Below are 26,872 nucleotides of genomic sequence, written 5' to 3' on the forward strand. Positions count from 1 at the left end.
TTGCAGATTAGGGATGGAGAATAGATGTGTGTTGGGAGAGCAGCAGCCATCATATCATAGTAATATTAATTAGGTGTTTATGTTACGAACCCAATAACTAGCTTACGGATATTGTTGTACTCGTTAGTTACACGGTCTGTAACCTGAATGGATGTGTCTAGGGGTCCTAGGCCTAGTTACATGGTCTGTAACTGAATGGATGTGTGCATTTATGTGACAAATCAGTGTGCCCAGGGAGACAGCAATCTTACCTTGGTCCAGGGCCAGCCGTCTCTCTTGGTTGGCCAGTCCAAGCGGATTTATTATTTGTTCCACCAAACCAACCAACAGCCTCACGGCTTGCAAGCTGGGACACTGACTGTCGATCACCCTGTGCTTATCAACCAGACTCAACACCTGGACAAGGTTTCTGCTGCCCCCTGGGGGAATGGAGTGTGGAAGCGTATCCTGGATAGTGTGTTTGTCTATGTCCAAACACTAACCTTGCTCCCAAATCATAACACTTGTATTTGTCCTATTTCACACATGTACAAGTGTGTATTATATGCATATGTGAATTGGAAATGTGTTTTTTGCTCCCCCTGAGATACCGTTGGAGAGTGGTGTCACGGCCAGGGTCTGTGTTTTCGCAGAAAGGTCTTTATTTGTTTTGTTGGAGTGGTGTATGGTTAGGAGTGCTGTATGGTTATGAGTGGTGTATGGAATCTCTCAGGGATGGTCAGAGCACAGAGACTGAGATAATTTGTATTGGTATTTATTATGGATCCCCATTAGTTCCTGCCAAGGCAGCAGCTACTCTTCCTGGGGGTTTATTATGGATCCCCATTAGTTCCTGCCAAGGCAGCAGCTACTCTTCCTGGGGGTTTATTATGGATCTCCATTAGTTCCTGCCAAGGCAGCAGCTACTCTTCCTGGGGGTTTATTATGGATCTCCATTAGTTCCTGCCAAGGCAGCAGCTACTCTTCCTGGGGTTTATTATGGATCTCCATTAGTTCCTGCCAAGGCAGCAGCTACTCTTCCTGGGGGTTTATTATGGATCCCCATTAGTTCCTGCCAAGGCAGCAGCTACTCTTCCTGGGGGTTTATTATGGATCTCCATTAGTTCCTGCCAAGGCAGCAGCTACTCTTCCTGGGGGTTTATTATGGATCTCCATTAGTTCCTGCCAAGGCAGCAGCTACTCTTCCTGGGGTTTATTATGGATCTCCATTAGTTCCTGCCAAGGCAGCAGCTACTCTTCCTGGGGTTTATTATGGATCTCCATTAGTTCCTGCCAAGGCAGCAGCTACTCTTCCTGGGGGTTTATTATGGATCCCCATTAGTTCCTGCCAAGGCAGCAGCTACTCTTCCTGGGGGTTTATTATGGATCTCCATTAGTTCCTGCCAAGGCAGCAGCTACTCTTCCTGGGGTTTATTATGGATCTCCATTAGTTCCTGCCAAGGCAGCAGCTACTCTTCCTGGGGTTTATTATGGATCCCCATTAGTTCCTGCCAAGGCAGCAGCTACTCTTCCTGGGGGTTTATTATGGATCTCCATTAGTTCCTGCCAAGGCGCAGCTACTCTTCCTGGGGGTTTATTATGGATCCCCATTAGTTCCTGCCAAGGCAGCAGCTACTCTTCCTGGGGTTTATTATGGATCTCCATTAGTTCCTGTCAAGGCAGCAGCTACTCTTCCTGGGGTTTATTATGGATCTCCATTAGTTCCTGCCAAGGCAGCAGCTACTCTTCCTGGGGTTTATTATGGATCCCCATTAGTTCCTGCCAAGGCAGCAGCTACTCTTCCTGGGGGTTTATTATGGATCCCCATTAGTTCCTGCCAAGGCAGCAGCTATAGTACTCTTCCTGGGGCCCAACAAAATTAAAGGTAATTATACATTTTTAAAAACATGACAATACCTTTCACAGCACATTGTGTGCCCTCAGGCCTCTACTCTACTACCACATATCTATAACACAAAGTCCACAAAATGTACATGTTTGGGCTGACCCCGTTTAGTCCATTGTTTGGTTGATTGGCTGTTGGTCGACTGAGATTTGTTTTTTGTCGAGCAGTAGCAAAACATTTATGGCACACGAGACTCCTGTCTAAGACGCCTGTCTGATTCACGCCTGTCTAAGACGCCTGTCTGATTCACGCCTGTCTGAGACGCCTGTCTGATTCACGCCTGTCTGATTCACACCTATCTGAAAGACCTGTCTGATTCAGGCCTGTCTGAGAGACCTGTCTGATTCACGCCTGTCTGAGAGACCTGTCTGATTCAGGCCTGTCTGAGTGGATCAATCCATTGTGGAGGCCACACACCAGTAGCACCAGTAGTACATTTACCCTTAATTCCCATAACTTCGAATCTACAATGTATGTTATGGTAATTTCTGTTAATGCATTCAGTATATTAATATTATTATTATTACAGTCTTACCGTTGTCATTGTAGGAGTGGACACGTTGTTTGCAGAGCTCAACCTAGGCTACACTTGTGAGGAAAAAGTTTTGGTTTATTTAATTCCATTTACGAATTGTCAATTTTATTAATTGTCTTTTGTTTGGCGCGCTCCTGTCAGTCTTGATTAAGCACATGCACTTGATTACGCATAGACGTAGGCCTAGGCTACCTGGCCTGTGCTCAAATGTAGGCTTATAAATGTGCCCATTTGGGGATCTGATACTATTTCTGATTGTCTTAACTCACCATTACTGTGGAGCTTCTCAAAAGTAATTTTTTCTTCGCCTCCAACAACAAGTAAACCAAGTCTGTTTTTACATCCATTGAGAATGACAATAGTTCCTCAACGTAGCCTATTTGAAAAATCTTTCCAGCTCTCTCCATTTCGATAACCACTTGGCATGAAAGGGGGGAAAAAATGTCATGCTCTGATCCGTTGAAAACATCATAAAATAGGCCTACCTGATTACTTCTTATCCCTTGTGCAAATAGCCTACAGCTGTGTCTGTCTGGAGTTCACTGAAGGAGGAAATGCTGAGAATGTTTTATACAATGTTGCAAGTTTGCTAGCACTGGGCCAGACCAAGTCAATAGTTGATACAATGTTTCAAGTTCCATGCAGACAGGCCATGTGTAGCCAATGGGATTTATAGGATATTTATTTTTAGCAGGATATTTTCTACCTGCAATGTTTTTATTTGTTGGCTCTATGTTGGCTATTTTTACATAATGGCAATATAAGTTACTTTTAGATTTGTATCATTTTCATTTAGATATAATTTTTATGAACCACCTGACATTGATTTTGAGATATGAAGACTTTTATTAAAAATGAAATGAAACTGTTCCACGAAAATGTGCATATGAAAATCATAACTGGCAGATCAGTAGAAATGGTACGATAACTTGGCACTCCAAATGGAAAAGGTTGCCGACCGCTGGTGTAGACTATTACCGGTAACTTCAGGAGCGTAACGGCTGCGAAGGCCAGCAGCAGCGGGCAGCGTGAGGAGGAGGAGGGTCGGGAACAGGTTTTCTTCTTCTGGATAGGCTATATTGATCTGTAAGGCTATATTGATCTCTGGCTCCCTCTTTAGTAATTTGTGTGTCTCTTCATTTTTAATCGCAGTGCTTAAAGCATCAGACAAGCTCAGTAGCCTACATATAGTTGATTTTATTCAAACATAGGGTGTGTCTATATATGGAAAAATACACGTTTTAAAATGTAGACCAATCGATTGGAACAGACGACTAGGACGACCCAAGATTTGTTTTGGGTCGGGGACAGCCCTAGTATGTGTGTATAGTGCGTATATTATAATGTGTGTGTACATATATGCGTCTCTTCACAGTCCCGCTGTTCCATAAGGCGTATTTGTATCTGATCTTTAAATCTGACTTTACTGCTGGCATGAGTTACTTGATGTGGAATAGAGTTCCATGTAGTCATGGCTCTATGTAGTACTGTGCGCCTCCCATAGTCTGTTCTGGTCTTGGTGACTGTGAAGAGATCTCTGGTGGCATGTGAATATGAATGAATATGAATATGCCATTTAGCAGACGCTTTTATCCAAAGCGACTTACAGTCATGCGTGCATACATTTTTTGTGTATGGGTGGTCCCGGGGATCGAACCCACTACCTTGGCGTTACAAGCGCCGTGCTCTACCAGCTTAGCTACAGAGGACCACATGTCTTGTGGGGTATGCATGGGTGTTCGAGCTGTGCGCTAGTAGTTTAAACAGACTGTTCGGTGTATTCAACATGTCAATACTTCTCACAAATACAAGTAGTGATGAAGTCAATCCTCCACTTTGAGCCAGGAGAGATTGACATGCATATTATTCATGTTAGCTCTCCGTGTATATTTAAGTGCCAGCCGTGCTGCCCTGTTCTGGGCCAGTTGTAATTTTCCTAAGTCCCTCTTTGTGACACCTGACCATGTGAATGAACAGTAGGCCAGGTGTGACAAAACTAGGGCCTGTAGGACCTGCCTCGTTGATAGTGTTGTTAAGAAGGCAGCGCAGTGCTTTATTATGGACAGACCTCTCCCCATCTTAGCTATTATTGCATCAACATGTTTTGACCATGACCGTTTACAATCCAGGGTTACTCTCCTCGACTTGCTCAATTTCTACATGATTCATTACAAGATTTTGTTGAGGTTTAGTGAATGATTTGTCCCAAATACAATGCTTTTAGTTTTAGAAATATTTATGACTAACTTATTTCTTGCCACCCATTATGCAACTGACTGCAGCTCTTTGTTAAGTGTTACAGTGATTTCAGTTGCCGTGGTAGCTGATGTGTATAGTGTTGAGTCATCAGCATACATAGACACGCAGTCTTTACTCCGTGCCAGTGGCAGGTCATTAGTAAAGATTGAAAAAAGTAAGGGGCCTAGACAGCTGCCCTGGGGAATGCCCGACTCTACCTAGATTATGTTGGAGAGGCTTCCATTAAAGAATACCCTCTGTGTTCTGTTAGACAGGTAACTCTCGATCCATGATATAGCAGGGGGTGTAAAGCCATAACACATACGTTTTTCCAGCAGCAGATTATGATCGATAATGTCAAAAGCTGCACTGAAGTCTAACAAAACAGCCCCCACAATGTTTTTATTATCAATTTCTCTCAGTCAATCATCAGTCATTTGTGTAAGTGCCGTACATGTTGAATGCCCTTCCCTATAAGCATGCAGAAAATCTGTTTGTAATTTTTTAAACTGTGAAATAGCATTGTATCTGGTCAAACACCATTTTTTCCAAAAGTTTACTAAGGGTTGGTAACAGGCTGATTGGTCGGCTGTTTGAGCCAGTAAAGGGTGCTTTGCTATTTTTGGGTAGCGGAATGATTTTGGCTTTCCTCCAGGCCTGAGGGTACACACTTTCCTGTAGGCTTAGATTGAAGAGATGGCAAATAGGAGTGGCAATATTGTCCGCTATCATCCTCAGTCATTTTCCATCCAAGTTGTCAGACCCTGGGGGCTTGTCATTATTGATAGACAACAAAAACATTTTCACCTCTTCCACACTCATTTTACGGAAGTCAAAATTACAATGCTTGTGTTGCATAATTTGGTCAGATATACTTGGATGTGTAGGTTCAGAAGTTGTTGGCATGTCATGCCTAAGTTTGCTAATCTTGCCAATTAAAAAAATCATTAAAGTAGTTGGCAATATCAGTGGGTTTTGTGATGAATGAGCCATCTGATTCAATGAATGATGGAGCCGAGTTCGCTTTTTGCCTAAAATTTAATGTAAGGTGCTCCAAAGCTTTTTACTATCATTCTTTATATAATTTATCTTTGTTTCATGGTACAGTTTCTTCTTCTTTTTGTTCAGTTTAGTCACATGATTTCTTAATTTACAATATGTTTGCCAATCGGCTGTGCAGCCAGATTTATTTGCCATTATTAATTCTGCTGGCTTCCAGCAGTGTTTCCGCTATATTCATTCATTCATTCATTCACCAGTAGCACCAGTAGTACATTTACCCTTAATTCCCATAACTTCGAATCTACAATGTATGTTATGGTAATTTCTGTTAATGCATTCAGTATATTAATATTATTATTATTACAGTCTTACCGTTGTCATTGTAGGAGTGGACACGTTGTTTGCAGAGCTCAACCTAGGCTACACTTGTGAGGAAAAAGTTTTGGTTTATTTAATTCCATTTACGAATTGTCAATTTTATTAATTGTCTTTTGTTTGGCGCGCTCCTGTCAGTCTTGATTAAGCACATGCACTTGATTACGCATAGACGTAGCCCTAGGCTACCTGGCCTGTGCTCAAATGTAGGCTTATAAATGTGCCCATTTGGGGGATCTGATACTATTTCTGATTGTCTTAACTCACCATTACTGTGGAGCTTCTCAAAAGTAATTTTTTCTTCGCCTCCAACAACAAGTAAACCAAGTCTGTTTTTACATCCATTGAGAATGACAATAGTTCCTCAACGTAGCCTATTTGAAAAAATCTTTCCAGCTCTCTCCATTTCGATAACCACTTGGCATGAAAGGGGGAAAAAATGTCATGCTCTGATCCGTTAAACATCATAAAATAGGCCTACCTGATTACTTCTTATCCCTTGTGCAAATAGCCTACAGCTGTGTCTGTCTGGAGTTCACTGAAGGAGGAAATGCTGAGAATGTTTTTATACAATGTTGCAAGTTTGCTAGCACTGGGCCAGACCAAGTCAATAGTTGATACAATGTTTCAAGTTCCATGCAGACAGGCCATGTGTAGCCAATGGGATTTATAGGATATTTATTTTTAGCAGGATATTTTCTACCTGCAATGTTTTTATTTGTTGGCTCTATGTTGGCTATTTTTACATAATGGCAATATAAGTTACTTTTAGATTTGTATCATTTTCATTTAGATATAATTTTATGAACCACCTGACATTGATTTTGAGATATGAAGACTTTATTAAAAATGAAATGAAACTGTTCCACGAAAATGTGCATATGAAAATCATAACTGGCAGATCAGTAGAAATGAGTGCGATAACTTGGCACTCCAAATGGAAAAAGGTTGCCCGACCGCTGGTGTAGACTATTACCGGTAACTTCAGGAGCGTAACGGCTGCGAAGGCCAGCAGCAGCGGGCAGCGTGAGGAGGAGGAGGGTCGGGAACAGGTTTTTCTTCTTCTGGATAGGCTATATTGATCTGTAAGGCTATATTGATCTCTGGCTCCCTCTTTAGTAATTTGTGTGTCTCTTCATTTTTAATCGCAGTGCTTAAAGCATCAGACAAGCTCAGTAGCCTACATATAGTTGATTTTATTCAAACATAGGGTGTGTCTATATATGGAAAAATACACGTTTTAAAATGTAGACCAATCGATTGGAACAGACGACTAGGACGACCCAAGATTTGTTTTGGGTCGGGGACAGCCCTAGTATGTGTGTATAGTGCGTATATTATAATGTGTGTGTACATATATGCGTCTCTTCACAGTCCCGCTGTTCCATAAGGCGTATTTGTATCTGATCTTTAAATCTGACTTTACTGCTGGCATGAGTTACTTGATGTGGAATAGAGTTCCATGTGTAGTCATGGCTCTATGTAGTACTGTGCGCCTCCCATAGTCTGTTCTGGTCTTGGTGACTGTGAAGAGATCTCCTGGTGGCATGTGAATATGAATGAATATGAATATGCCATTTAGCAGACGCTTTTATCCAAAGCGACTTACAGTCATGCGTGCATACATTTTTTGTGTATGGGTGGTCCCGGGATCGAACCCACTACCTTGGCGTTACAAGCGCCGTGCTCTACCAGCTTAGCTACAGAGGACCACATGTCTTGTGGGGTATGCATGGGTGTTCGAGCTGTGCGCTAGTAGTTTAAACAGACTGTTCGGTGTATTCAACATGTCAATACTTCTCACAAATACAAGTAGTGATGAAGTCAATCCTCCACTTTGAGCCAGGAGAGATTGACATGCATATTATTCATGTTAGCTCTCCGTGTATATTTAAGTGCCAGCCGTGCTGCCCTGTTCTGGGCCAGTTGTAATTTTCCTAAGTCCCTCTTTGTGACACCTGACCATGTGAATGAACAGTAGGCCAGGTGTGACAAAAACTAGGGCCTGTAGGACCTGCCTCGTTGATAGTGTTGTTAAGAAGGCAGCGCAGTGCTTATTATGGACAGACCTCTCCCCATCTTAGCTATTATTGCATCAACATGTTTTGACCATGACCGTTTACAATCCAGGGTTACTCTCCTCGACTTGCTCAATTTCTACATGATTCATTACAAGATTTTGTTGAGGTTTAGTGAATGATTTGTCCCAAATACAATGCTTTTAGTTTTAGAAATATTTATGACTAACTTATTTCTTGCCACCCATTATGCAACTGACTGCAGCTCTTTGTTAAGTGTTACAGTGATTTCAGTTGCCGTGGTAGCTGATGTGTATAGTGTTGAGTCATCAGCATACATAGACACGCAGTCTTTACTCCGTGCCAGTGGCAGGTCATTAGTAAAGATTGAAAAAAGTAAGGGCCTAGACAGCTGCCCTGGGGAATGCCCGACTCTACCTAGATTATGTTGGAGAGGCTTCCATTAAAGAATACCCTCTGTGTTCTGTTAGACAGGTAACTCTCGATCCATGATATAGCAGGGGGTGTAAAGCCATAACACATACGTTTTTCCAGCAGCAGATTATGATCGATAATGTCAAAAGCTGCACTGAAGTCTAACAAAACAGCCCCCCACAATGTTTTTATTATCAATTTCTCTCAGTCAATCATCAGTCATTTGTGTAAGTGCCGTACATGTTGAATGCCCTTCCCTATAAGCATGCAGAAAATCTGTTTGTAATTTTTTAAACTGTGAAATAGCATTGTATCTGGTCAAACACCATTTTTTCCAAAAGTTTACTAAGGGTTGGTAACAGGCTGATTGGTCGGCTGTTTGAGCCAGTAAAGGGTGCTTTGCTATTTTTGGGTAGCGGAATGATTTTGGCTTTCCTCCAGGCCTGAGGGTACACTTTCCTGTAGGCTTAGATTGAAGAGATGGCAAATAGGAGTGGCAATATTGTCCGCTATCATCCTCAGTCATTTTCCATCCAAGTTGTCAGACCCTGGGGGCTTGTCATTATTGATAGACAACAAAAACATTTTCACCTCTTCCACACTCATTTTACGGAAGTCAAAATTACAATGCTTGTGTTGCATAATTTGGTCAGATATACTTGGATGTGTAGGTTCAGAGTTGTTGGCATGTCATGCCTAAGTTTGCTAATCTTGCCAATTAAAAAAATCATTAAAGTAGTTGGCAATATCAGTGGGTTTTGTGATGAATGAGCCATCTGATTCAATGAATGATGGAGCGAGTTCGCTTTTTGCCTAAAATTTAATGTAAGGTGCTCCAAAGCTTTTTACTATCATTCTTTATATAATTTATCTTTGTTTCATGGTACAGTTTCTTCTTCTTTTGTTCAGTTTAGTCACATGATTTCTTAATTTACAATATGTTTGCCAATCGGCTGTGCAGCCAGATTTATTTGCCATTATTAATTCTGCTGGCTTCCAGCAGTGTTTCCGCTATATTCATTCATTCATTCATTCACCAGTAGCACCAGTAGTACATTTACCCTTAATTCCCATAACTTCGAATCTACAATGTATGTTATGGTAATTTCTGTTAATGCATTCAGTATATTAATATTATTATTATTACAGTCTTACCGTTGTCATTGTAGGAGTGGACACGTTGTTTGCAGAGCTCAACCTAGGCTACACTTGTGAGGAAAAAGTTTTGGTTTATTTAATTCCATTTACGAATTGTCAATTTTATTAATTGTCTTTTGTTTGGCGCGCTCCTGTCAGTCTTGATTAAGCACATGCACTTGATTACGCATAGACGTGAGGCCTAGGCTACCTGGCCTGTGCTCAAATGTAGGCTTATAAATGTGCCCATTTGGGGATCTGATACTATTTCTGATTGTCTTAACTCACCATTACTGTGGAGCTTCTCAAAAGTAATTTTTTCTTCGCCTCCAACAACAAGTAAACCAAGTCTGTTTTTACATCCATTGAGAATGACAATAGTTCCTCAACGTAGCCTATTTGAAAAATCTTTCCAGCTCTCTCCATTTCGATAACCACTTGGCATGAAAGGGGGGAAAAAATGTCATGCTCTGATCCGTTGAAAACATCATAAAATAGGCCTACCTGATTACTTCTTATCCCTTGTGCAAATAGCCTACAGCTGTGTCTGTCTGGAGTTCACTGAAGGAGGAAATGCTGAGAATGTTTTATACAATGTTGCAAGTTTGCTAGCACTGGGCCAGACCAAGTCAATAGTTGATACAATGTTTCAAGTTCCATGCAGACAGGCCATGTGTAGCCAATGGGATTTATAGGATATTTATTTTTAGCAGGATATTTTCTACCTGCAATGTTTTTTATTTGTTGGCTCTATGTTGGCTATTTTTACATAATGGCAATATAAGTTACTTTTAGATTTGTATCATTTTCATTTAGATATAATTTTTATGAACCACCTGACATTGATTTTGAGATATGAAGACTTTTATTAAAAATGAAATGAAACTGTTCCACGAAAATGTGCATATGAAAATCATAACTGGCAGATCAGTAGAAATGGTACGATAACTTGGCACTCCAAATGGAAAAGGTTGCCGACCGCTGGTGTAGACTATTACCGGTAACTTCAGGAGCGTAACGGCTGCGAAGGCCAGCAGCAGCGGGCAGCGTGAGGAGGAGGAGGGTCGGGAACAGGTTTTTCTTCTTCTGGATAGGCTATATTGATCTGTAAGGCTATATTGATCTCTGGCTCCCTCTTTAGTAATTTGTGTGTCTCTTCATTTTTAATCGCAGTGCTTAAAGCATCAGACAAGCTCAGTAGCCTACATATAGTTGATTTTATTCAAACATAGGGTGTGTCTATATATGGAAAAATACACGTTTTAAAATGTAGACCAATCGATTGGAACAGACGACTACATTTACATTTACATTTTAGTCATTTAGCAGACGCTCTTATCCAGAGCGACTTACAGTTAGTACATATTTTTTTTATACTGGCCCCCCGTGGGAATCGAACCCACAACCCTGGCGTTGCAAACGCCATGCTCTATCAACTGAGCTACATCCCGGCCGGCCATTCCCTCCCCTACCCTGGGCGACGCTGGGCCAATTGTGCGCCGCCCATGAGTCTCCCGGTCGCGGCCGGCTGCGACAGAGCCTGGATTCGAACCAGGATCTCTAGTGACACAGTTAGCACTGCGATGCAGTGCCTTAGACCACTGCGCCACTCAGGAGTACATTAGGACGACCCAAGATTTGTTTTGGGTCGGGGACAGCCCTAGTATGTGTGTATAGTGCGTATATTATAATGTGTGTGTACATATATGCGTCTCTTCACAGTCCCGCTGTTCCATAAGGCGTATTTGTATCTGATCTTTAAATCTGACTTTACTGCTGGCATGAGTTACTTGATGTGGAATAGAGTTCCATGTAGTCATGGCTCTATGTAGTACTGTGCGCCTCCCATAGTCTGTTCTGGTCTTGGTGACTGTGAAGAGATCTCTGGTGGCATGTGAATATGAATGAATATGAATATGCCATTTAGCAGACGCTTTTATCCAAAGCGACTTACAGTCATGCGTGCATACATTTTTTGTGTATGGGTGGTCCCGGGGATCGAACCCACTACCTTGGCGTTACAAGCGCCGTGCTCTACCAGCTTAGCTACAGAGGACCACATGTCTTGTGGGGTATGCATGGGTGTTCGAGCTGTGCGCTAGTAGTTTAAACAGACTGTTCGGTGTATTCAACATGTCAATACTTCTCACAAATACAAGTAGTGATGAAGTCAATCCTCCACTTTGAGCCAGGGAGATTGACATGCATATTATTCATGTTAGCTCTCCGTGTATATTTAAGTGCCAGCCGTGCTGCCCTGTTCTGGGCCAGTTGTAATTTTCCTAAGTCCCTCTTTGTGACACCTGACCATGTGAATGAACAGTAGGCCAGGTGTGACAAAACTAGGGCCTGTAGGACCTGCCTCGTTGATAGTGTTGTTAAGAAGGCAGCGCAGTGCTTTATTATGGACAGACCTCTCCCCATCTTAGCTATTATTGCATCAACATGTTTTGACCATGACCGTTTACAATCCAGGGTTACTCTCCTCGACTTGCTCAATTTCTACATGATTCATTACAAGATTTTGTTGAGGTTTAGTGAATGATTTGTCCCAAATACAATGCTTTTAGTTTTAGAAATATTTATGACTAACTTATTTCTTGCCACCCATTATGCAACTGACTGCAGCTCTTTGTTAAGTGTTACAGTGATTTCAGTTGCCGTGGTAGCTGATGTGTATAGTGTTGAGTCATCAGCATACATAGACACGCAGTCTTTACTCCGTGCCAGTGGCAGGTCATTAGTAAAGATTGAAAAAAGTAAGGGGCCTAGACAGCTGCCCTGGGGAATGCCCGACTCTACCTAGATTATGTTGGAGAGGCTTCCATTAAAGAATACCCTCTGTGTTCTGTTAGACAGGTAACTCTCGATCCATGATATAGCAGGGGGTGTAAAGCCATAACACATACGTTTTCCAGCAGCAGATTATGATCGATAATGTCAAAAGCTGCACTGAAGTCTAACAAAACAGCCCCCACAATGTTTTTATTATCAATTTCTCTCAGTCAATCATCAGTCATTTGTGTAAGTGCCGTACATGTTGAATGCCCTTCCCTATAAGCATGCAGAAAATCTGTTTGTAATTTTTTAAACTGTGAAATAGCATTGTATCTGGTCAAACACCATTTTTTCCAAAAGTTTACTAAGGGTTGGTAACAGGCTGATTGGTCGGCTGTTTGAGCCAGTAAAGGGTGCTTTGCTATTTTTGGGTAGCGGAATGATTTTGGCTTTCCTCCAGGCCTGAGGGTACACACTTTCCTGTAGGCTTAGATTGAAGAGATGGCAAATAGGAGTGGCAATATTGTCCGCTATCATCCTCAGTCATTTTCCATCCAAGTTGTCAGACCCTGGGGGCTTGTCATTATTGATAGACAACAAAAACATTTTCACCTCTTCCACACTCATTTTACGGAAGTCAAAATTACAATGCTTGTGTTGCATAATTTGGTCAGATATACTTGGATGTGTAGGTTCAGAAGTTGTTGGCATGTCATGCCTAAGTTTGCTAATCTTGCCAATTAAAAAAATCATTAAAGTAGTTGGCAATATCAGTGGGTTTTGTGATGAATGAGCCATCTGATTCAATGAATGATGGAGCCGAGTTCGCTTTTTGCCTAAAATTTAATGTAAGGTGCTCCAAAGCTTTTTACTATCATTCTTTATATAATTTATCTTTGTTTCATGGTACAGTTTCTTCTTCTTTTTGTTCAGTTTAGTCACATGATTTCTTAATTTACAATATGTTTGCCAATCGGCTGTGCAGCCAGATTTATTTGCCATTATTAATTCTGCTGGCTTCCAGCAGTGTTTCCGCTATATTCATTCATAAATCGTGGCCGCCACTCAAAAAAATATGATAGAGATTTTTTTTCTCCCAGGATGGTAAAACGTTTTCAGTGTAAACTTAAATAACTAAAACCAGATATCAAGTATGTAGAAAAGATAATGGACCTATATATTTTTAAATAAGGTAATCTTTGAGAACTAACCAGAATAATAACTAGACAGTCAGGGAGAATAAAAAAAAAATCCCAAAATGTGTAGAATTGAAGGAAATTTGCTTTAAAGTAATTGTCCAATGTTTCCAGATTCCTATGAAATATGACCTATAATTACTGACAATATGAGTGAAATTGTTTTCCTTCCAAAAAATTGTAATTAAGTATGTTAAAAAGCAGCTTTTCTGTGTTGGAATGGTGTGGGCGTACTCCAACAACAGAATGGTGTGGGCGTATACCGGTCAAATATGCATACGAGTAGACTGCTGATTGGCCAGTTCATCCTCCTCAGGAGTATGACATCATACTCTATGAAGAAATAGCAAGCATTTTTGAGATGCAACTTTTGAGGTGGGGTTTTTGAAGTGTTTTCTTTCTCCAATTTATGCTTTGGCCACATACAAGTAAAGGATGAGTCAACAACATTATTTGGGTATGAGTTAACAGAATATTAACTTTTAAAAGTGAGATTTTCACTGGACAGTTATTTTAAACTGCACATTTTCTCACCGCCCCATGGCAAAATGTGTAGAATTGCAGGAAATTGGCTTTAAAACTGGGGGTTTTCTCTCTCAGCCCCATGACAAAATGTGTAGAATTAAAACTGTAACATGTTCTCTCTGGCCCATGGAAAAAATTTGTAGAAATTAAGGAAATTAGCATTACAATTTTCACTATCCCCACCATGCTAACTTTGCCACCGCTGCTGAAAAACATTCTAGGGGAAACACTGCTTCCACTCTGAAAAGCCCATTTGAAATAGGCTAAACCAACGTCAGGCTATAAATAAATCAGGACAAAAGCATCTATAGAGCACTTATTTGGTTTCATTCCACTCTAGAAGCTTTTTAGACACTGTTTCAGGGAGGTGTGATTTGTGTTATTCCAGATATACTCGTTGACCAGTCGTAGAGGATTCCATAGTCGGGATTGTTTCCCCTGCACCAGAGGAGGCTGGTGGGAGGAGCTATAGTAATGGCTGGACTGGTATTAATGGAACAGTCAAACAAGTGGTTTCCATATATTTGACGTGTTTGACTCCGTTCCATTAATTCCGTTCCAGCCATTACAGTGAGCCCGTCCTCCTATAGCTCCTCCCACCAGCCTCCTCTGCCCCTGCAAAGTTGTGGAGTTGCGTTGACCATATTTTACTATATGTCAGGTTGTGAGTTGTCTGTGGTCTAGTAGTCCTGACCTTGCTCTGGTCCTCTCTCCTCAGGTAAAGTGTATGCAGTAGGGGGCCATGATGGTAGTGAACACCTGGGCAACATGGAGATGTTTGATCCTCTCACTAACAAATGGATGATGAAGGCTTCCATGAACACAAAGAGGTATGTCATGTCTGAAAAAAGACAAGTCTCTAATATGAGTTTTAGAAATGTATTTTTTTTTTTTTTTTTTTTTTTTTTACAGCCGATCATAGAGATCCCTAATTATACTCATACTCACTCTGATATACTGCCCAACTGTCAATGCTGTCTTGTATGTGTGTAGGAGGGGCATAGCTCTGGCGGCTCTGGGAGGTCCTGTCTACGCCATCGGGGGTCTAGATGATAACTCATGCTTCAACGACGTGGAGAGATACGACATCGAGAGCGACCGCTGGACTGCCGTGGCGCCCATGAACACACCCAGGGGAGGGGTGGGCTCTGTGGCTTTAGGGGTGAGAACAGCATAGATACATGGCTGCACTGAACATGCAGTATTATACAGTGCCTTCAGAAAGTATTCACACCCCTTGACTTTTTCCACATTTTGTTGTTTTACAGCCTGAATTTGAGATTTTGTGTCACTTGCCTACACACAATACCCCCCATAATGTCAAAGGGGAATTATGTTTTTAGACATTTTTACAAATTTAATTAAAAGTTGAAATGTCTTGAGTCAATAAGTATTCAACCCCTTTTGTTATGGCAAGCCTAAATAAGTTCAGGAGTAAACATTTGCTTAACAAGTCACATAATAAGTTGCATGGACTCACTCTGTGTGCAATAATAGTGTTTAACATTCATTTTGAATGACTTCCCCACACATACAATTACCTTTTTAAGGTCGCTCAGTTGAGCTGTGAATTTCAAACACAGATTACACCGCAAAGACCAGGTAGGTTTTCCAATGTCTCACAAAGAAGAGCACCTATTGGTAGATGGGTAAAAAAAAAAAAGCAGACATTGAATATCCCTTTGAGCATGGTGCCAATGGTGACTTTAAAACAGTTCGAGTTTAATGGCTGTGATAGGAGAAAACTGAGGATGGCTCAACAACATTGTAGTTACTCCACAACACTAACCTAAATGACAGTGTGAAAAGAAGGAATCCTGTACAGAATACAAATATTCCAAAACATTCATCCTGTTTGCAAAAAGGCACTAAAGTCAAACTGCAAAAAATATGGCAAAGAAATTAACTTTATGTCCTGAATACAAAGCCTTATGTTTGGGGCAAATCCAGCACAACACATCACTGAGTACAACTCTTCATATTTTCAAGCATGGTGGTGGCTGCATCATGTTATGGGTATGCTTGTCATCGGCAAGGACTAGGGAGTTTTTTAGGATAAAAAAAACAGAATAGAACTAAGCACAGGCAAAATCCTATTTGAAAACCTGGTTCAGTCTGCTTTTCAACAGGCACTGGGAGACAAAATTAACCTAAAACACAGGGACAAATCTACACTGGAGTTACTTACCAAAATGGAGTTGCTTAACAAGACGACATTGAATGTTCCTGAGTGGCTTAGTTACAGTTTTGACTTAAATCGGCTTGAAAGTCTATGGCTAGACTTGAAAATGGATGTCTAGCAATGATCAACAACCAAATTGACAGAGCTTGAAGAGTAAAACAATTATTTAAAAAATGGTACAATCCAGGTGTGCAAAGCTCTTAAGAGATTTACCCAGAAAGACTCTGTACTCTCTAATCGCTGCCAAAGGTAATTCTAACATGTATTGACTCAGGGGTGTGAAAACTTATGTAAATGAAATATTTCTGTAACATCTTTTCACTTTGTCATTATGGGGTATTGTGTGTAGATGACTGAGATTTAAAAAAAATATATTTAATCCATTTTGAATTCAGGCTGTAACACAACAAAATGTAGAATAAGTCACAGGGTATGGATTATTTCTGAAGACACTGTAGAAACCAGGGTCGTGTCCATTAGGGAACAATAAAGAAAACCGTTGTGCAACGGAAAACAGGCATTTCTTATTGGATAAGTTCAGATAGTACCTCCCCCTGTTTCACTCAATTTCGGCCTGTTTTATTCTGTTTTGTGCCTAGTGAACACGACCCAGGTGTTTTTTTTATATATATCACATTTAAACACTCAACAGGTGACATTACGCTCCTCGCATACAATTATTTTATAACCATTTTATACCATTTGAGAAAAGAGATTTTATTCCCTGTGCTGTTTGTGTGATTTGAAGTACTTCTTGAATTTCTGAGCCTCTTTATGTCGGCTTTAAAATATTGTGAAGTTCTAAAATGTAAATGTAAGTTCCGACACCCAAAATGAGCACCTAATTCAGTCCACTTCAAGCACTGAGAATCACTTGTTAACCTTTGTCCTCTCCTGTCCCAATCAGAATCATGTGTACGCTGTCGGGGGTAACGACGGAGTGGCCTCTCTGTCCAGCGTGGAGAGGTTTGACCCCCACCTCAACAAGTGGACGGAGGTCAGGGAGATGGGCCAGAGACGAGCAGGGAACGGAGTCAGTGAGCTCAACGGGTGCCTCTATGTTGTGGGTAAGAGCACAGCACAGCACCGCTGCAGTGACATGTTAATCATTCAGAAGATGTGACCGACTTACAGTAAGTGAATTCAACTTAAACTAGGTGAGACAACCACATATCACAATCCTTGTAAGTAAAACCATCACATTTATATTTCATATCAGTGTTTTACCACCCATCCTACTGGCTGCTCTTTAACATGGGTCACATGCTTCACACACACACACACACACAAGGGGTTGGCTTGTAAACATGAAACAGAAAAGAGAAAAGTTCAATGTTTTGTCAAGTTGGTTACTGATTAAAAGTAATCCATAAGGGTGGGGTGATGTTATTGGCTGAATGTGAAGAGTCCTCTAAAGCTGTTTCAGAGCTCTGGCCTGACTTTTAGCTGACCCTAGTTTAAATGAGTCAGCATTGGTGTGGTTGTGTAGGAGGTGAAGCTACTCATAGGCATTGACCTCGGTGGACAGAGGAGTAGATCTTTGTTGATAAGTCCGCCTGCTGCTTCACTGACCGGGTTACGCTATTCGTATCACGTCTTGCACTGCTTGAGCTGTTATGTATGCACACAACACAACTTACTTTATTTGGGACACGGCGTGTACAACAAGCCTTCCCCTCTGAAATTGCTCATTCATAGTTTGTTAGTCAGGGCTCCGCCGAGGTCTCGCTGATCTCCCCTTCTGTCTTCCCGTCAGGTGGTTTTGATGACAACTCCCCTCTGAGTTCTGTGGAGCGTTTCGACCCCCGTCTTAGCCGCTGGAACTACGTCTCTGAGCTGACCACGCCCCGGGGCGGAGTGGGCGTGGCCACGGTCATGGGTCGCGTGTTCGCGGTCGGAGGTCACAACGGGAATATCTATCTTAACACTGTGGAGGCCTTCGACCCCCGCATGAACAGGTGAGACGGGGAGAGAGAGCAGGGTTACTGTTCAGGTCAGAGGAAGAGGTTGTACCAGGCAAGTTTTAAACAAGCACACCGAGTATTTCACCCAGGTCTGGTATGGTCAATGCTCTAGCACAGATGAGCAACCGTTTTCTACTTAAATAGGGTCTTTTAGTTTTAAGGTCTGGTGAGTTAACTGAAACTTTATCAAAATACATAACCACCTGGTCTGACTGTATGTCTTGTGTTGTTCCTCAGATGGGAGCTGGTGGGGTCTGTCTCTCACTGTCGGGCCGGCGCAGGGGTGGCTGTCTGTTCCTCTCACATCAGCCAGATCAGGGACGTGGGCCAGGGCTCCAGCAACGTGGTCGACTGCATGTGACGGCTGTATCTGACCACAGGCTGACTGGAAAGACCGCACTAAGACCAGACCTGCACGGAACAAGCACCCATCCCACGCACAGCCACAAGCACTCAACCGCACTGCACGGTCACTGACTAGGAGCATTTGTCCTTCAGCAGTGGTTCCTTTTAGCACTGACTGTAATGTAATCAGTCTCACTATGTAGGGCGGCGTGTACTGATATTATTCAGCTGAAGACACTTCTCTGACTGAACCTTGTCAGTGGAGAGCTGATTTTACAAACAATACATGTATTTTCTCTTTTTGTGATGTTTGCAGATGCAATTCAGTGATGGTGTTTTTTTTGAAAAAGTTTATCGTACTGGATTTTCTTTTGCTTCTTGACTGCTGTGGCTTTGGTTCTTTATCAAAGGAAAATAGCTGACTGATAGTTGAGCTTTAGATGTCATATTAGACAGGCCTTGCATATCAACTTGTATTTTTAAGAGCAACCAGTTAGTACCTATGCTCGGTCAGACCTCACTTTCACAATCATCACTGTCTGAACTGAGAGATCTTCCTAGGTTCCTAGCTTTCTGAACTGAGAGATCTTCCTAGGTTCCTAGCAGTCTGAACTGAGAGATCTTCCTAGGTTCCTAGCAGTCTGAACTGAGAGATCTTCCTAGGTTCCTAGCAGTCTGAACTGAGAGATCTTCCTAGGTTCCTAGCAGTCTGAACTGAGAGATCTTCCTAGGTTCCTAGCAGTCTGAACTGAGAGATCTTCCTAGGTTCCTAGCAGTCTAAGCTGAGAGATCTTCCTAGGTTCCTAGCAGTCTGAACTGAGAGATCTTCCTAGGTTCCTAGCAGTCTGAACTGAGAGATCTTCCTAGGTTCCTAGCAGTCTAAGCTGAGAGATCTTCCTAGGTTCCTAGCAGTCTAAGCTGAGAGATCTTCCTAGGTTCCTAGCAGTCTAAGCTGAGAGATGTTCCTAGCAGTCTAAGCTGAGAGATGTTCCTAGCAGTCTAAGCTGAGAGATCTTCCTAGGTTCATAGCAGTCTAAGCTGAGAGATCTTCCTAGGTTCCTAGCAGTCTAAGCTGAGAGATGTTCCTAGCAGTCTGAACTGAGAGATCTTCCTGGGTTCCTAGCAGTCTAAGCTGAGAGATCTTCCTAGGTTCCTAGCAGTCTAAGCTGAGAGATGTTCCTAGCAGTCTGAACTGAGAGATCTTCCTGGGTTCCTAGCAGTCTAAGCTGAGAGATCTTCCTGGGTTCCTAGCAGTCTAAGTTGAGAGATCTTCCTAGGTTCCCAGCAGTCTCTCACATATAAAACGGTATGAGAGAGAGTACTGTGAAGTTTGGACCGTATCTAGAGGATGGAAAGCTGTGAAGTAAAGACTCGGATGAACATAACAGTGTTTGGGATAAAAATCTGTTGACATTCTATTGACTCCAAATTCCAAATAAGCCACACAAAGGCAATGTTTTTTTCCTTCTGTTTTAGGATTTCAGGGCTTTCTGTCAATTCCTTCTCCTGTAGGCTCCGTGATGCTGAAACCGCTTTCGTGTTAGCATTAGATAGCTGTAGCCTGTATTTGCGTTTGAACAATCATTCCTATCAGACTGATTTTGAGTCTGATTGGGATGTATTTAAACTATGGCGGTCTTTGGCAGAGTTTGACTATCTTGTGATGCAATAAAAGAGGTTGATGCATGCCTTTTGTTACCAGACTGAACGTGTGAAGTTTTGAAATGGCTGAGGGACTAGTGCTAACCCTCAGGACAGACAGTCTGGGGTCTTAGCAGAGTGCAAGCCCGACTCTCTGTGTCCTACTCAAAGATAGCTGGGCTGTCAGTAAACAAGTGTGCTTTCAGATGTGTGAAGAGATGAATCCTCTATCTGCCATAATGGTTCAGATATATTTTTTATATTTGGAGTTTTTATGAAATCAGTGCTGATCTTTGGCGTTATTCTTTAATGTCTTGTCTTGGACTTGTTGCTGTGCACAATCTTCCTGGAGTTGACAGGGGTTTCACTATATTTTGTCCTATGGAAATGTTTATGCTATTTTCAAAATGTTTTGACAGTTGAGTGTCTGCTCTTTTTTGAGGCCTTGTGTTTGAAGATTTTTCCTCAACCTTATTTTCTTGTGACTCCTGGCCAATTCAAGGCCTTTCAGGTGATTTTGATTGTAAGACTGCTGTTGGTCAACAGGTTGACCGAAGACTTTGATTTAAAAATACAAATGTTTGACGAGATGATATACACTTGAGAGTACTAAACATTAGAAACACCTGCTGTTTCCATGACATAGACTGACCAGGTGAATCCAGGTGAAAGCTATGATCCCTTATTGATGTCACTTGTTAAATCCACTTCAATCAGTGTAGATGAATGGGAGGAGACCGGTTAAAGAAGGATATTTAAGGCTTGAGACAAAACATGGATTATTTGTGTGCCATTCAGAAGGTGAATGGGCAAGACGAAAGATTTAATGGGGCAAGCCAAAAGTGCCTTTGAACGGGGTATGGTAGTAGGTGCCAGGCGCACCGGTTTGAGTGTCAAGAACTGCAACGCTGCTGGGTTTTTCACGTTCCAACAGTTTTTCCTGTGTGTATCAAGAATGGTCCACCACTCAAGGGACGTCCAGCCAACTTGACACAACTTTAGGAAGCATTGGCTTCAACATGGGCCAGCATCCCTGTGGAAAGCTTTCGACACCTTGTAGAGTCCACGCCCTGATGACGAATTGATGGTGTTCTGAGGGCAAAAGGGGATGCAACTCAATATTAGGCAGGTGTTCCTAATGTTTTGTACACTCGGTGTATATTTGCTCTTGTACCCTCCAGTAAGGGAATATTGAACTGTTGCGCCATTTGGTTTGCTGTATTCTACAATTGAACTGTAATGCGTACAGTACACCAGGGATGTGTACTGACTTGCCAACCGTAACATAGAACGTGTCAGTTCAAGCTTTTGTAAATGTGTTGATATTGGTTCAGACGAAATGCTGTGTCTTGTGTTGTATTTTATACAGCTAAAATCTTTTCATTTTTGTTGGTATTACTATAATAAATCTCGTTATCCATGATATGGCTCCAAGATGTCTATTTGTTTTACTCTTTTGGGATTGCATATTGAAGTTAACATGTTCTTTATGGTCTGTATCCAGTGAACAGAATAACTTAGATTCAGATAAAGGTACAGATTCAACCATCTGTTTTCTTCAGTGTATGTGAATTAGCAATCTATGGTTTTATTGTTGTGAGGATGGTTTTTTGCTACTCCACCAATTCACCATAAATCAAGGCCTAGGTTCAATCAGATCAAGCGATAACTGACACCCCCGCATAGCTGATGTTGTGGCGGTGTCAAATAGGTGAGCAGCTTCTCTTGATCATTGTCACGAAGACGCACCGTCCTACTCGCCTTTAGAAGTTCAGAATGCGAAAGTGTTAGGCTACATATAAAGATGCTCAAATTTAAAATCATTAAACGAAATTATGAGGATTTCTATCATCCTAATGGAGGTGTAGATTCCATCTCACATTCCAGTGTTCCAAACTTGTAAACAAGGCCGCATCTGATTTCTCTTAATGACACTCCGTGCAGCCAATGGCAGCGTCCACTTTAGGTATAACGCCGGGACCCGCTTGTGGGTTTGACCGCTCTAACACAGTTCCACCTCCGTGATGCGGATCTAAGTAAATAGAGCCCCAAGTTAAAAAGTAACCATTCAAGGCAGTTTCGGTTATATAATGTTTACAGACTAAAAGTATGTGGTTTTTTAGGAGAATCATAAAATATATTTTGGACTTTGAGATTTCATAAGTGATATTGTGTAAAATTTACCTCCTGATCATGCATCAGCCCATTATTTCATTAAACTGAAGACATTGAGGATCATGGCATGGGTGTAAGAACATTTTTACACTGAGTGCTCTTTCCAATGACAGACTGAATTGAGTCTGTTCCGTGGGCTAAAGGGTGTGCAACTCAATATTAGGGTTCCTAATGTTTTGTACACTCAGTGTATAAACACCAACTATGCAATCAACCGATCAACGTTAACGTCAGTTTGACCAGATCATGAAATCTATAAGACATTTGGTGTATAGATTCGAACATATATGTCACAGACTGCTTCCCTTTATTTAAATATTCTGCCCCACTTTATGAACTACAACTTATGAAGGGTTTTTAGGGAATTCATAAAGACTATTATTGACCTTTATTTAATCAGCGAGTCACCATTGAGACTAGTGTCTCTTTTACGAGGGAACCCTGCGTTTACAATTTCATAAAATACATCAAAAATCTAATGCAATATATATCTAATAAAATACATCACAACACATATTGAACGGACAAACATTAATATACACAAAACACAGTCAATTAAAAACAAACACATTCTTCATTATACAAATCCTCTTGTCTGCTGCCTGAACCGCCCAACGGACACTAACGCATCTATTCGAAATGTATTTTGGAGATCATTCCAAACGTGTGGAGCAAGACAACTGAAGGCTGATTTACCTAACTCTGTAGACACCAAAGTGATTTCCTACAAGACAGGAATGTCAGTGTTCTGCCATGGCCAGCGAAGAGCCCAGATCTCATCCCATTGAGCACGTCTGGGACCTGTTGGATCGGAGGGTGAGGGCTAGGGCCATTCCCCCCAGAAATGTCAGGGAACTTGCAGGTGCCTTGGTGGAAGAGTGAGTTAACATCTCACAGCAAGAACTGGCAAATCTGGTGCAGTCCATGAGGAGGAGATGCACTGCAGTACTTAATGCAGCTGGTGGCCACAACAGATACTGACTGTTACTTTTGATTTTGACCCCCCCTTTGTTCAAGGACACATTATTCAATTTCTGTTAGTCACATGTCTGTGGAACTTGTTCAGTTTATGTCTCAGTTGTTGAATCTTGTTATGTTCATACAAATATTTACACATTTTAAGGTTGCTGAAAATAAACGCAGTTGACAGTGAGAGGACATTTCTTTTTTTGCTGAGTATATATACACATACTAATTAGGGGGAATGGGAACCAGGTGTGCGTAATGAGACAAGACAGTCCAGGGTTGGTGGTAATGATCCAGGTCAGTGATGCATGGAACGCCGGTGACGTAGACCTCTGGAGCTGGTGAACGGAATGAGCATCAGTACCGGGGGGATCTGTGACAGTACCCCCCCCCCTCCCAGCGGGACAACACCGGCCTAGAGGACAACCACAGGGACGCGGTGCGGGTCAGTCAGGGCGCTGACGGTGAACATCCCTGGTCAGCGAAGCATCCAGGATGTCCACCGCAGGAACCCAGTACCACTCCTCTGGGCCGTACCCCTCCCAGTTGATGAGGTACTGGAGACGCCCCGCCCAACGCCTCGAATCCAGGACTTCACGGACCGAGTACGCCGGACCTCCCTCAATGTCCAGAGGAGGAGGCGGGGCGTCACTGGGTCCAGCCTCAGCGAGGGGACCAGGCACCACTGGCCTGAGGAGAGAGACATGAAAAGTCGGGTTAATGCGGTAATCAACAGGGAGTTGCAAACAGTACATTACCTCATTAACCCTCCTCAGGACGTTAAACGGCCCCATAAACCGCAGGCTCAGCTTCCGGCAGGGCAGACTGAGGGGCAGGTTCCGGGTGGAGAGCCAGACCCGGTCGCCTGGAGAGAAAACAGGCGCCTCACTGCGGTGGCGGTCGGCCTGTTCCTTGTGCTGACGCACGGCCCGCTGGAGACGAGTGTGCGCAGTGTTCCAGATCTCCTCAGCGCACCGAAACCACTTGTCCACCGCAGGGGCCTCGGTCTGGCTCGGATGCCAAGGTGCCAGGGCCGGCTGATACCCCAACACGCACTGGAAAGGAGTGAGGTTAGTGGAGGAGTGGCGGAGGGAATTCTGCACGTCCTCAGCCCAAGGTAGAAAATCCACCCACTCCCCCGGCCGGTCCTGACAGTAACACCTCAGGAACCTGCCCACCTCCTGATTGACCCTCTCCACCTGCCCATTAGCTTGAGGACGGTACCCGGAGGTGAGACTGACCGTGACCCCCAGGCGTTCCATGAACGCATTCCATACGCGTGAGGTGAACTGAGGGCCACAATCTGACACAATGTCCTCTGGGATCCCGTAGTGCCGGATGACGTGCGTAAAAAGAGCCTCCGCGGTTTGCATGGCCGACGGGAACCCAAGCTTTGGAAAACTGGTCCACAACGACGAGAATGGTGGTGTTCCCCTGGGAGGGGGGAAGGTCAGTGACAAAGTCCACAGAGAGGTGAGACCAGGGTTGTTGTGGAACCGGCAGGGAAGGAGCTTTCCATAAGGGAGGTGTCTGGGTGTCTTAGACTGGGCACAGATGGAGAAGGAAGTGACGTAAACCCGGACGTCCCTAGCCTAGGTGGGTCACCAGTACTTTTCAGTCAGGCAGGCGATGGTACGGCCTATCCCAGGATGACCCGACACAGGCGCCGTGTGCGCCCAGGAAAGGAAGTGGTCCCGTACAAAGGGCCTGTTGTATGTCGGCGTCCACATCTCACACCACTGGCGCGATGTTACGGAATGGAGGGATGATGGGGGTCTCCTCTTCCTGCCTCTCTTCTGCATAATAGAGGCGAGACAGGGCGTCCGCCTTCACGTTCTTCGAGCCTGGCCTATAGGAAAGTGTGAATTGGAACCTGGCAAAGAATAGAGCCCACCTGGCCTGTCTTGGGTTTAGCCTGTACTCCAGGTTGTGGTGGTCCGTCCACACCAGGAAAGGGTGTTTGGACCCCTCCAGCCAGTGCCTCCACGCCTTCAGAGCCTTCTTGACCGCCAAGAGTTCCCGGTCCCCTACATCGTAGTTCCTCTGGGCGGGGCTCAGCTGCTTGGAGTAGAAGGCTCAGGGCCGCAGTTTTGGAGGGGTTCCGGTGCACTGGGACAGCACTGCCCTGACTCCTACTTCGGAGGCATCCACCTCGACGATGAAAGGGAGTGAGGAGTCGGAATGTGCCAGCACGGGAGCAGTGGTGAAGCGGGCCTTCAGCGTCTCGAACGCCCTCTCCGCCCTCTCCGCTGGGGACCTCCTCTCAGCAGGGAGGTAAGAGGCGCGACCACCGTGCTGAAGCCCCAGATGAACCTCCGGAAATAGTTGGCGAACCCCAGGAATCGCTGGACAGCTTTCACGGAGTTGGGGATGGGCTCTGACCTGACTGCGCTGACGCGTTGCTCCTCCATCTCCACTCCTTCCTTGGATATGAGGTAGCCCAAAATGGACACGGACCGCTGGAAAAACAAAACATTTATCTTGTTTAACATAGACATGATGCTCCAACAGTCTTCCCGGCACAGACCTGACTAACGAGACATGCTTGGCTTGGTCAGCAGAATAGACCAAAATATTGTCTATATAAACCACTACGCCCTGTCCCAGCATGTCCCGAAACACTTCGTTAATAAAGGCCTGGAAGACAGGCCAAAGGGCATTATGCCCCGTGGTCGTGGAAAAGGCAGTTTTCCATTTGTCGCCTGCACGAATGCGCACCAGATTGTAGGCACTCCTCAAGTCCAGTTTCGTGAAGTCCTGCACCCCGTGCATTTGTTCGATGATGGATGGGATGAGGGGTAAAGGATAGCTGAACTTAACGGTGGCTTTATTCAGTGTTCGATAATCAATGCAGGGACGCAGTCCCCCATCTTTCTTCTTAACAAAAAATAAACTTGTGGAGGCTGGTAACATAGAGGGGTGTATAAAACCCTGGAGGCTCTCCTGTACGTAGGTCTCCATGGCCTCGGTCTCCGCACAGGAGAGGGGATAGACGTGTCCTCTCGGGAGGGCTGCGTCAGACAGCAGGACAATGGCACAGTCCCAGGGGCAATGAGGAGGCAGGCGTGTAGCCTGGGTCTTAGAGAAACCCAGTGCAGATCCTGGTATTCATCCGGTAAAGCCACTTGAGTGGCGCGGTCCGGACTTTCCACCACAGTGGTGTTGACAGACACCGCGAGACACCTCCCCTGACACTCCTGCGACCAACCCAGCAGTCTCCTCTTGGACCAGGAAATAACAGGGTTATGCCAATTCAACCAGGGGGGAGACCTAAAACAACGGCGTGCGTGGGGGGTGTCTATAATCAAAAAGGTGATCTGTTCTAAATGAGTGTCAGCAGAGAAACGGGTACAGTGAAGTGATGTACGAGCGCAGTCCCTATTGGACGATTATCCAGGGCTCGAACCGGAATGGGTGACTGTAGGGGAACCAAAGGAATGCATAATGCAGTGGCCAGTGTGCTATCTAAAAGATT

At 43.4% G+C, this 26,872-nt stretch overlaps 1 protein-coding gene across 2 annotated transcripts in view; it reads left to right on the top strand.

Moving 5' to 3' along the window:
* LOC121573391 (kelch-like protein 8) overlaps window positions 1-20,943 on the top strand; it is a 34,039-nt gene extending 13,096 nt beyond the window's left edge. Inside the window, exons 6-11 of one of the 2 annotated variants that reach the window (XR_006002036.2) lie at window positions 14,843-14,954; window positions 15,118-15,286; window positions 17,214-17,373; window positions 18,063-18,264; window positions 18,508-19,636; window positions 19,671-20,943. Coding sequence is in view for 1 of the 2 variants with exons in the window: in XM_041885330.2 (XP_041741264.1) it covers window positions 14,843-14,954; window positions 15,118-15,286; window positions 17,214-17,373; window positions 18,063-18,264; window positions 18,508-18,631 (767 nt within the window). In the remaining variant the exon portion in view is untranslated. Of the gene's footprint in view, window positions 1-14,842; window positions 14,955-15,117; window positions 15,287-17,213; window positions 17,374-18,062; window positions 18,265-18,507 lie in introns of both variants that reach the window. The other variant, XM_041885330.2, reaches the window with a different exon arrangement.
* Window positions 20,944-26,872: the final 5,929 nt, after the last annotated feature.

The sequence above is a fragment of the Coregonus clupeaformis genome, chromosome 9 (genome assembly GCF_020615455.1).
Source record: "Coregonus clupeaformis isolate EN_2021a chromosome 9, ASM2061545v1, whole genome shotgun sequence".
Taxonomy (NCBI): Eukaryota; Metazoa; Chordata; class Actinopteri; order Salmoniformes; family Salmonidae; genus Coregonus; species Coregonus clupeaformis.